Source organism: Polypterus senegalus, chromosome 8 (genome assembly GCF_016835505.1).
Source record: "Polypterus senegalus isolate Bchr_013 chromosome 8, ASM1683550v1, whole genome shotgun sequence".
In the NCBI taxonomy this organism is placed as follows: Eukaryota; Metazoa; Chordata; class Cladistia; order Polypteriformes; family Polypteridae; genus Polypterus; species Polypterus senegalus.
Window position 1 is genome coordinate 6,207,263 of NC_053161.1, and position 13,233 is coordinate 6,220,495.

Sequence of the window (13,233 nt, forward strand, 5' to 3'; positions counted from 1 at the left end):
ATTTGGTACACGGGTTCCCAACGCTAACTGAATCCTACTTACGTACATATATACATCCATAGTCTGCAGCTTGGTCACCGTGTGAGGCGTTGGGTCCCCCATCCCAACGCCTCCCACGTTGTTGGCTGCCTGCCTATATAAGGCCGTCCGTTGCTCCGGTCTCTACATTCCCTTCCTTGCTTTGCCACGGGATTCACGTCTCTGCTGATAACTACAGCCTTTTTATTTAATCCACGGCTTCTCCGCTGTTTTATTGTTCATTTATTACAATTATAGTTATTGTGTAGGTATTTTAGACTTACTTTACATTGTTCAGGTACCCATTTCCTTTATCATTCCAACCGTAATCCCATTAACATGTCTATCGAGGTGATCACCATCGATCAAAGAACTGTCACTTACCGAGTGGTTTCCATGCCCGGAGATAACACCTATCTTTTCCATTCTCTTTGTTACATATTGCACGGCCATATCAGGCTCACTCTTGATATCCGGAGGAACATTGTGTCTTATGTATTGAATGACTGGGACAGGTTCAAGGTGTGGACTGATGATGGTACAGGAGATAATTATTCTACACAGGAGCACTAGAAGAGTGAAATGCTTAAGCCCTTCACCTATGGTTCTGCATGTGAGTTGATGTCTGCCGCTGAATTGTTCGGTTGTCGCTTTCAAGTGTACCGAAATTGCCAAATATTTTACACCTTTCGACAACCGCCAATGCCTCTTAAACATCTTAGGTGTTAGACAGGTGACGATTTCAGTAGTGGACACTTTGATGTTTATGAATGTTTAAACTCTCAAAAGCTGGATGTGAAGTTATCGATGAAACCGGTTTTATGCTTACAACGCTTGACAGATGCCAAATGTCTCTTCAACACAAGTCCTGTAAATACTGTCGTAATTGAAACAAACCATGAAACTCAAACTGATTATGACAGCAGCAATCCAAGCTGTGAGATTTGAGACAAGATTACTGTTCACATGGCCAACTGTAAGTTCCATGCTCAAGAGTAAGCTCAGTGTACAGCTTGGTTATATTACAACCAGAGGGCCGAACTCACAATGTGGTATACAAAGAGATCCTTAACAAATAATTATTGGCATATTTTCCCACAGTTTAAAAAAGGTTTTATTTTCTTCTTAATAAAAATTTTAATGCAGTACTTCGCCGCTGTAAAGCGCGGGTATTTTGCTAGTATTGTATATAATAAATATGAGCGTGTTGGGTGCTAAACCATCTGTCTGTGTCCGGGTCACATTCCACAATTGTCACGCATGTGCACATAGGGAGCCGCGTAAAGACCCAAGGTGCAGTGCAAAAACTAATGCCAAAAGGGAAAAGCAGGACACTAACTTTTCTCTCCGTTTTTCCTACAGAAAGAAAGAAGCCGCGTTGCCATGAATGTGCTTAGATTCCCTTATTCCATGTTGACACTTCTGCATTCTTTCCCTTCCTTCCGTCTACCTCAGATGACGTCATGATTCTCATCAACCACCGCGGTTCCTTCCCACCATTCAGTCTGTGTCATTTCCAGTCCCACTCCATAAATGTTCCTCTATTCACCATTACAAGCGGTCTGTTGTATTTCTGTATAAAAATCTCTGACCTTGAAAAGCAAACTTTACAGTATATGGGGCCGGACAACCCCAAACCTTTATGTTGTGTTTATTCTTTATTCCACAATATACTGTACATATATATAAACATGAAAAGGTTTTGGGCATGTCTGTGACCCTGTATGATAAAAATAAATTAAAAGCAAGTGATCTTTTTATAAAGATCAAAATTATGACTTTTCAGATGGGACTCCAATACACAACTGATTCAAAGTGGCCAAACATCTGGTCATATGGGTTCTAGGCAAGAAGTTGCAGGTTCAGGAGGGCAGACAACAGAAATGATGCTAGCAGCGGAATATCTGTCAGTCTTCTGTTCTGCATAGGGAGGAAGAGGGAAGGCATTAGCACACTGTGCCAACCCCTTGTTCAGCAGGTAATTATCATCACTAGAACCATTTAGCCTGCCTCCTAAGCACACGTGCTTGACACTTGGTTTATTAGATTTATTCATTTTTCATTGTATTTCAATGCATCCATTCCAGGAGACAGGCAGTTACTCTAGGAGAGCTGCACAGGGCCATAGAAGGTTGTTAACCCATCAGCAGGATCGGTATCTGCTCCTTTGGGCAAGGAGGAACAGGATGAGCACTGCCAGAATCCTACAAAATGACCTCAAGCAGGCCACTGGTGTGAATGTCTCTGACCAAACAATCCGAAACAGATTTCATGAAGGTGGCCTGAGGGCCCAACATCCTCTAGTGGGCCCTGTGCTCACTGCCCACCCGGCACCGTGGAGCTTGATTGGCATTTGGCATAGAATACCAGAATTGGCAGATCCCCCACTGGTGCCCTGTGCTTTTCACAGATGAGAGCAGGTTCATCCTCATCACATGTGAGAGACGTGAAAGGGTCTGGAGAAGCCGTGGAGTACGTTATGCTGCCTCTAAAATCATTCAGCATGACTGGTTTGGTGGTGGGTCAGTGATGGTCTGAGGAGGCATATCCATGGAAGGATGCACAGACCACTACAGGCTAGACAACGGCACCTTGACTGCCATTGGACCCATTGTCAGACTCTATGCTGGTGCAGTGGGTCTTGGGTTCCTCCTGGTGCACGACAATGCCCGGCCTCATGTGGTGAGAGTATGCAGGCAGTTCCTGGATGATGAAGGAATTGATACCATTGACTGGCCCCAACACTTGCCTGACCTAAATCCAATAGAACACCTCTGGGATATTAAGTTTCAGTCCATCCACTGTTGCCAGGTTGCACCTCAGACTGTCCAGGAGCTCAGTGATGCCCTGGTCAAGATCTGGGAGGAGATCCCCCATCTGTTGTCTCATTAGGAGGATGTCCTGACGTTGTCAGGCATGTGTACAAGCACGTGGGGGCAATACAAACTACTGAGTACGATTTTGAGTTGCTGCAACGAAATTTTTTCACTTTGATTTTCAGGGTGTCTTTAAATTCAGCCCTCTGTAGGCTGATAATTTTTATTTCCATCAAACGATATGGCATCCTTTCGTTCCTAACACATTACCCAGTCCATATCAGTATAGATATCCAGCAGGATTTTTGTTCCCATTGAGATCTGATGTGTTTTCAGAGTTCCTTCAATTTTTCTGAGATATTCAAATCTAACTAAGTTCTCTATTATTTTTTCATAACTTATTTACCACTTATTTGTGACTGTTGTAATCATTAATGTTAATAATCTTTTGACTACAACAAAAATAAACACAAATTACTTTGGGCACAGAGATTTCTTTGTTTACTATTTTGTAACTAGTTTTATTCATTTAAAGTATTCACAGTGCAGAATGAAGAGATTTCAAAGCTGAACATTAGACAGAAAATAACCAACTATGTTCCCTAAAGTCACTTATTAACACCAATGCCATTTAGTCAGAATGGTTAATCTGAAAGCCTTTCGGCAGATCCTACTCATCCACCTGCCTCTTGGCATGGAAACCTCACAGGCACCTTAAATGATCTTCTACAGTAAGCACACAAATTATGAAGAAGACAAAAACAGAAGGAAACATAGAGAAGAATACCTTAGATGGCTTAATCATAACTCCCAGGTATAATCTATAAGCAAATGTTTAATTTGATCCATCTAAATTAAAAACCAGTACAAAGCCAATTTGTTCATTCTAGGCTAATTTAGAGTTGAATATTAACCTAACACACATGACAATGCTTTAGAATAAAGCATTTAAGGTCACTTATCCCTGTTTAACACATATTGCTATGTAGATGTAATGACTAACAGATGCACTATAGGTAACCTGGATTCAAATTTATTGTCATTAGTTCTTTATAAGATTTATTAAGAACAAATGAATCATTTGTTAGGGCCTTGTTACAAAGTAATCTTTTTCTTCTTTCAGCTGCTCCAGTTAGAGGATGCCACAGTGGATCATTTCTTCCATATCTTTCTGTCCGCTGCATCTTGCTCTGTTACACCCATCACCTGTATGTCTTCTCTCACCACATCCATAAATCTTCTCTTAGGCCTTCCTCTTTTCCTCTATCCCGGCAGCTCTATGTTTAACATCCTTTTCCCAAAGATGAACCTAGGTAACTCTTTTCTAGAATGTTATTTCTCATGTTCCTTTGGGATATGGAGGGAAAACTAGAGTAATCTGAGAAAAATCTCATGCAGCCAAAGAAGAATGTTTTAATTCCACTAAGATAGCAAGCCATAATTTAAACTTTGTGTATTGGAACAGTGAGCCAGTAACATTTTGCACTCTGCCACCATGTGGCCAATAATATTAGATGTAATCTTTTCAAACCCAAAATATTTAAATACCAGCTCACAACTATACTTCATTAAACCAGATGGTCAGACAGGAACTCCTGAAATGAAGGGAAGAGTTATGGTGGTATCATATCAGATTTTTTTACCTTTTCATTAATTTACACTTAAAAGTATAGCTCAACATTTGTTAATAAAAACCTAAATATCAAGAATGACATTACAGAGATCAGTAAGCCATGAGAAAGTTTTGTTGTTTCTTTCGAATATTGGGAATGGCAATGCAGTCAAACAAAATATTTTAGAGTAAAAAGAGATCAGATAACATTCTTTCTTGAATTTAACCTGCAGGTTGTACCCTTTTTTTTGCAGCTAATGCTTTGTGCAGTTTACATAAGGATGCTGGTTATCTAAATATTTGTAAATACAGTCCTCATTTTCACTGAAAAGAGAGATCGGCAGATAATGAACACAAGGCCATAAATTCATTTTTTTTCAAGTACTTCTCTGGAGTTCAGTTTCCCAGGTTCCTGAAACTAAGACCAAAAATAAAACTTACATTTATTTTATTCTAAGACAAACAAAAAACATATGAAATGTCATTTAGACGAAGCAAAATCTAATTTTTGTTTCTTTCATTTTTATTTTTGTTTTATGTTTTATCATTTATGTCATAATTTTGTGCCTTCTTTAATTTTTGCCAGGAAGTGGTAAATATATTTTCTTATTTTTTACTCCCCTATGGGGATTTTGAATGGTGAACAATCTATTTCTATTATTATTTGGGCAATACATTGTTGGGTCATTTACCTAGTTTTGCTGATGTTAAGAAACAAATTTCTCTACCTTACGCTTATACAGAGGGGACAAAATGGAGACAGGAATGTTTCTCATGGTGCCCCAGTGTTGCTAACATCCATATCAGAGACATAGTCCTTAAGCCTCACAAACTGCATATCTCTGAGTTTACCTCTTAACAGGGATGGCATGATGGTACTGAAAGTTCTGGGGAAATCAAAAAACATGATTATCGTAATGCTGCCAGCTTTGTTCATGTGAGAATAAGCCATGTGGAGTAGATAGATAATTGCATTCTTCACTCCAGTCTTTGTCCGATAAGAAAACTGCAGTGGTCTTCCACAAGAGAACTCATATAGTCCACGACCAGCCTCTTAAAGGTCTTTGTGATGTAAGAAGTGCCATTGGTCTATAATCATTAGGTGAAAAGGCACCTAACTTCTTTGCAACAGTAATAATGCAGGATGTTTTCCACAGCAGTGGCAGTTTGTGGAGCCTTAGGGACAAACTGAACAGGTGACAGAGGACACCACAAAGTTCCTCATCACAGGCCTTAAGAACTTGAGGCATCTTTAACAGTTGAAAAGAGCAGGTCCAACTTTTTATTTCCTGAAGTGTAACCTGATTCAAACTGATGGAAATTTGTCATTATTTCTTCCAAAGTCACATGTTTGAAGTCAGCACATATTACAACTGTAAGGCAAGAATGAGTCATCATTATGACGCTGGTGACAGAGCGAATCATTTCCATTGCTCATTCCCCATTTGCAGTGGTAAGAATATAAATTTTAATAAGGATGATACAAGTTATCTCCCTTGACAAATAATGTGGATGAATTCCAACAGCCAGAATTTCAATCTCTGAATTATAAACTGTAGTTTTAACTGTAATATGCTCCATCCTGCACCATTCCACATTTACGTTAATAAACAGTTCCCCCCCTACAGTTTTTCCACACCACACTGGGTCTCTGTCTGCTCGAAAAAAATAAAATTCATCCGAAATGAAGCAAAAACAGTGTCAGGGGTATTGGATTTAAGCCCGCTCTACATAAAACATAAAATGTCATTGTACCTACTATATATGCGGCATGAACTATTACAAGAGCAGGCAGTTCATCTATTTTATCTGAGAGAGATCAAGCATTAACCATTACAATAGATGGCAGGCCAGTTCTGAATCCTTTTGCCCCAGCACATCACCCTCTCCTTCTTCAATCAAACAGCTGTATTGAAATAGTGAAACATGAGGTAGTCCCTTGGTCTTCTTCACAGGTTCACCTCCCATTCAAAGGGCAGTCGAGACGAGCCGGCCCCTAGGTGTGCATTGATTGCAGATCATTGGTAAATTTAATATCAATTTATCTAATTCCTAGTGGCTACTATCAGTGACAAGCCAGATTAAATCTAATCTTAATGAAGACTAGCCATCTGGTAAAACTAGTTCAGAAACAAGAAACCAAAAAAAAAAATAAAGCTTCAGTAAAAAGGTTTCTGTCTGCACAGCACCTGGTGTAAAATGTGTAAAGAAAATACAATTAGAACCTGTAATAAGCTCTGTGGTATTGCATGTCTAATATATTGCTTGGATAGATTAGATAAACCTTATTAATACCATGGGGAAATGGAAGTACATGCGGCCGCAGAAACATAAAAACAAGAATACAGACTAATAGGATAGATAATATAGCCATATGATAAGAGGTCTGTAACAAAGTGCAATTTTAAATAAATAATCGGGTCCAGGAGCACGCAGGCTCTAAACAGGTGTGGGTGTTACTTCAGGCAAAGATCATCCTCCTTATTGTTATCTATTGGCCAGGTTGTAGAGGTAGTGGGGAAGAGCTTGGTATACACCCTTTGTAGCATGCCTGTTTGACAGGTTAAATTATTTTAGATGATCAAGAAAGGTGTTTTCCTTAGATAGTTGTAGTGCCACAGGAAAGAAAACCTTTTGTACATGGGCATTATTGAAAATGTTTAGGTCTTCCCCACAGTTTTTTAGAGCAATTTGGAATTGGTAATTGAGATACTGGTATGTGCATCTTCTAAAATCAATAATTTTTTAGCCAAAGTGCATGTGTTTAAGACGCTGTGAGCACACAACTGGGCATAACTTTACTACACAAGTAACTTGAGGTTTTTATTGGACGTTTTCATATTGTTTCCTGTTGTTTAATATCGGTCCCCACTTGAAGCCCAGTGTATCAGAAATTCTGTGATCTCTGTTCCCTATTAAATTATGAGCTTTCATTTTTCTTGGCCATCACCACAAAAACCACAGGGTAAGTGATAGGTAGTAAATTGATTGTTTTTGAATGGAGTTTTCCTTTAAGTAAAATTTTATAGAATGTTCATTTCTTTACCTATTCAATAAACCATTTCTGTTTGGGGCATACTATTGTTCCATTGACATATACGTTGCTTGGTTATTAAGATGTATTCTTTGGATATTCACTAAAACAAGGAAGTATATTTAAAAGATTACATAAATGTGTAATAGTAACATGGTTTAATGCAATGTGAATCTTTGATTCTTATGCTTAATGAATCAGAAGGTACTATTATAAAATGTTGTCAAATTGTGTTTTGGGAAAAAAAAATCAGCTTTAAACAGCCATCGTGAAAATTCTTGTTACAAAACAGACACAGACATTGTACATTGCAAAAATGTATTTATTTTTTCCTTTTTCTATAATAGTACTCTTCAAATTTGTGTGAAATAGTTTCAACACAACTTAATACTGAGAAGAAATTAAATATAAGACATTGTTTCACTGTACCATAAAACAGTGTATTTCAATAACTTGTGACTAATAGGATCACAGTCTAAAGAATCCTAAAATGCGTCTTAACTACTCCTGGACATTAACAGCTTTCAGTGCAATGCACATCTGACATAAGACAATTTCGGGCACTGATTGTTGTGAAGAACACCTGTTTGTCAGATTCATTAGCAGCATCCGATGCTGTATCTTTCCAGTGCTGTCAAGCTCAGTAGTGGAAAAAGGTAATATAATTGGCATAAAGTATTTCATTTTAGTTATAATGAAAAATGTCAATTTTATTAATAGTGAAAAATGTGTGCATTATACTGTAATTGGCTAAAAATAGAATTTATTATGTTAAATCATACAGTTTGGGTATGTAACATATCTTAGAGAATCATTAGCACATTACATTCCCAAACACATTTTAATCAAACTGTGGGTCACAGGGGGCAGGAGTCTACCCTGGCAGCACTAGGCACAAGGTAGGAAAGAACCCTGTCAGGATGCCCATCCATTATGGGTCCCACAGTTACACTTGCACTCACTTTGCACAAACTGGCCATTTTGGAATCATCAATTAACCTAACATGCATATCTTTCTGGATGGGGCAGTAAAACTGGAGAACAGTCTTAAAACTGGAAAACAGTCTTACATCCATAAAAAGGTTGAGTTTTAATTGAGCAGAATCTCTTTTTTTCTACACGGAGGAGGCTTTGCCAGCTGTTTATCTTGAAATGCATTCTTTCAAATCACAGAACACTTGCTGAGTTCCTGTAGACTATACATTTTATTGATACCTTAATTTTAAATGTGTACAACTCAGTATAAACAAAACCTGTGTGTCTTTTATAGATCAAGTCTTTGCATAAGACAGCCCTTCATCTTTTAGTATGTCTAGTGCAAATCATACCTTCAGGTTAAAAAAATCTTTTCATTAAACTTATGTTAGTTCCTTGCATTCCATCACTAGGTTATCATCAGTTACAGAATGGATGATATCAGTTCTTGTCAGTCCTTCAAGAATAGATGCTTTCATTGCTTACTGTGTGTTTCTCTAACTCATTATCAGAAACTTTAAGACTGCTAATAATGTACATCAAAAGATTTAATTCCATAGACCCGCTCACACGTTCTCTGACTACATATGAGTAAATGTACCTGTACTTTGCAAAGTAATAGAACATAACTTTTAATTAGCACCGTACCATATATACTGTATAGTGCTAAACCTTTCATACCTTTAAGTAACTTATTGGTATTAATACAATGAAAGAAATGTGGTGCTCTATAAAGAATTAAAAAGTAGTGGTTAATGGGACAGTTAATTTAGGAAACTTTTTTTTAAAACTAACTCTCTTTGGTCAAGCAGTAACAATGAATACAAAATCGATTGCAATGTATGTGCATATGATGCAGAAAGGATGAATCAACCAGACTGCACTATAGTGCTCCGACTCTTTTTTACTGACCAATACTGAAACATGCTTCTTCATGATGCCTCCATTGGGTGTAACAGAGAGTAACTTAGGAGAATAATTCAGACTTGTTCTGGTAGAAAGTGAATATTCTAATTGTGTAAATCAAAAATAAATTATTATTATTATTATTATTATTATTATTATTATTATTATTATTATTATTATTATTATTATTATTATTATTATTAGTGCAAGTGTAGTAGTAGAAGTAATAGTATTACCCTAAATACAAAGAGGACTGTTTCATTTATGTTAGGTAGATTGCCCAGAGGGGACTGGGCTGTCTCATGGTCTGGAATCCCTGCAGATTTTATTTTTTTCTCCAGCCGTCTGGAGTTTTTTCTTTGTTTTTTTTTCTGTCCACCCTGGCCATCGAACCTTAATTATTCTATGTTAATTAATGTTGACTTATTTTATTTTCTTACTGTGTCTTTTATTTTTCTATTCTTCATTTTGTAAAGCACTTTGAGCTACATTTTTTTGTATGAAAATGTGCTATATAAATAAATGCTGTTGTTGTTGTTATCATGTATTCACATTATAATGAAATTCTTACTTGGATTTCCTACCAACATGCGACGTCTTGCCCCTCTCTAGTGCCATGAAATCAAGAATATATTAAGATATTGCAGTTAACTTAATTTTAAATGTAATTTCAGCATTCAATACGAAATCAATACATTTTTAGTGCATTTTAAGTTAGTAAAAAAAAAGTTTGGAGATGAAAGTCAAATTCTATAAAAATCCATGCAACAGATACAGTATAAAGCCAGCCTGGGGTATCAACATAGGCCCTGGTGAAACAATGATCCTGATGATGCTTATTAGTAAGAAGAAACACTCATATGCCCACTATATCTATGAAGTAGAGTTGAAACTCATTTTAAAGTGTATCAGATGTGTCACATATAAAATCAATTAAAGTTACCCACCGAAACACCAAGTAGGCAAGCAGGCTGAGAAGGTATCTACCTGGACTGTTTCTTTGACAAAAAAGATAACTGATGACATCCATTCTAGCTGCAATAATATGAAGGTTAGTGGTTCTGTTGAAAAGTAGGTAGTTTTTATACTCCTTGGCAGAAACTTCATTTTTCTGCGTTCTGGACTATATTTAAATATAATATATTTAAATAATTAATGCTGGTTTGAATAGAAAACAAGAAGTCAGTATTCTGCAAACCTTTAAGGGAAACTGTTCTTTTCGTTATGAAGGTAGCCCTTGTTTTACAAGTTTTAAAACATCAGTTCAAGGAGAACATTTCTCAAAATGCTATTATAGTCGTGTGTGAACACACTGACATATATAAACCACATATCCAAGACGGCTTTTACAGAGGAGTTCATGGAAAGAACAGCCATTTTATTCTTGGACACCAACATGACTAGTTTGTCCAGGGCTGCTAATAGCTGCTCTACATATTTGGCATACACAGAGAAGTAGTTCTAGAGAAAGTTTCAACGTGTGGCTGTGAAGCACCTAGAAAACCAAAAGAAACTGTAACCACAGGAATATTGCACAACTGTTATTAAATACTGATGGCTCGGTGGATTTATGCACAAGCCATTTTGATAAATAGACATATGAGGAATATCCTGTATATAATTCTTATAGGATATTTTCATAACAAAATACATATTTGTCTTTTTGTATATATTTATAGATATATTGGCACACCCAAACTTTTTTTTAATAAGCCTCTAATAACTATATACTATACAAATAATTTTCAAAAAAGTATCATTGAGCAAGTTCCATAATAAAGCTTATCTTTTCTACTTGAATCCCCTTCTTTTTCTTTCTATCTCTCTATACAGATACTGCATATTTATATAAAATGAGACACTAGAAAGTGAACATGGAACAATCACAAATGGAGGCCTACTGCAGGTATCATAGATACACTGATGTTATCATGTCAGGCAGAAAAATCAAACATCATTTAATACTGTCTGTCCTGGAACCTCCGCATAGAGTTTTTGATGCTACAAGATAAATATATATTTTAACATTTCACAAAAAGTAAACGTTTGTCTCACATTCAGTGATTATTTCTCAAACAAATATGATTTTTTTTTCAATTTACTAAAAAAGGTTGGAAAATAATATTAACATTTCTATCAAATGTTTTAAACATTAACTGTACATTAAATGTCTAATTTCTGGTGCTTACATCTAATAACTTTGTCCCACTCTTCTTAAATAGATGACTATTTAACAGAACAAAGAGTTTTCAATGGGTTTTATACAGTAGCAGCCTTAATTTTAACATGACCCAAGCAGGAGACCACAAACTTTCAAATCAGTTGACAATACTATGACAAGAATGGAAGACCTAAAGAAACATCACAACATTATTAGAAAGAGTTCTGTGTTATTCTTTTAAAAATAAATGGCCTTTTACAGACTTGACCCTTATGAATGTATTTATAAAAAGACATTTCCTTATGCTTTAACTATAGGTTAAAGCAACTGAAAATTGTATCCACTCCTGAGGTCCAAATAGACGGTTTCAACCATCAAATTGACAGAAAATTAATTGACAAATATGCAATTGTTAATTACATATACATTGCTATTATTGCCAGTTTATACACATATTTATACAATATAAGAAGACATAATAATAAAATTTGAACGATAGATCTGTACTTTGTAAATACATTATTCTATTCTTGATTCGTTTGCCTGTTCTGGTTCATGTAGTTTACTCGAATGTATAATACAGTGTAAATTTCTTTGGCTACAAAGCCGTGTACTTTATAAAAACAACTGGTTTCAGATTTTCTTTCTATTAATTCACACAATACATATTAGACAAAAGAAGACTAGAATTTCCAAAGTGTCACAATTTTCTGATGAAAACAGGAATATCACATGGTAGAAAATAAGGGATTAAATGATAAGACTATTTATTTTAACTGAAAACTAACAAATAAACAAACAAGCTCAGACAGAGCAGAAAGTTTATAATAATAAGTGTTATTAAGCCACTGTTATGAAAACTATTTTTAACAGTTGAACTGTTATTCTTGAAGAATGCAGCTATCTAAACATGCTTCGCCAAAATCGTCTGATGTATCCTTGCTTTATATTTCATCCACTATTCATAAAATTTCACATGCACACATTAAAAAAATACATCTGACTCTAAATGTTATTTGGTATCAGGCATGAAGGAAATTTATTCAGTGTATTTAAGAAAGAGCACATCAACAAAATGCCATTTTTTAAAAGTAAGTCTATAAAATCAGTTTTGTACATACTTCATAAAAAGTAAAAAGTGAAGATGTGTAATTATTGGGAATAAGTGCTGCAATCCTGCACTGAAATAAATTAATTAAACAAATGATGATATAACCTTTTACCATTTTCCATTAACATTTAAACACAACCTAAGTTTGTATATTTCGGCTTATACAGTTTTATATAAAAAATATATATTTGAGTGTCACCTCTGCAAACAAAATGACTCATCTTAGACAGTTTATTCTAAATAACTTCTGCTCCACTTTTCTCCAGCTTTGAAAATCATATATGATAAAATCGTCGTATTTAGAATCGTAAATGATAAAAGCTATAGCCCTACATTAGATAAGGATGGGCCCTAAACTATTTGCAGCATTGATGGATCACAAACAGCAACAAATCCGAAGAGTTATTTATTTAAATATATTTATTTTATATTGCTCTACTTTAAAATCTTTCTCTGATATATTGGCAAATGACAATAACTAGTGACAAATGTGATGCTTTAAGAACGCAAAGCCACTGTATACAAAATTGCAGTTTTAAGTGTTTTAGGTCAAATATAATACAATTTCGGGCTACAGATTGGATATGTTTCCATTTAGGT

General features: G+C 35.7%; 1 protein-coding gene across 1 annotated transcript in view; it reads right to left on the bottom strand.

The window, feature by feature from the left end:
• Window positions 1-4,065: 4,065 nt before the first annotated feature.
• LOC120533726 (IQ motif and SEC7 domain-containing protein 3-like) overlaps window positions 4,066-13,233 on the bottom strand; it is a 694,738-nt gene continuing 685,570 nt past the window's right edge. Inside the window, exon 13 of the mRNA XM_039760650.1 lies at window positions 4,066-4,864. Within this exon, the coding sequence (XP_039616584.1) occupies window positions 4,824-4,864 (41 nt within the window). The 3' untranslated portion in view covers window positions 4,066-4,823. The remainder of the gene's footprint in view (window positions 4,865-13,233) is intronic.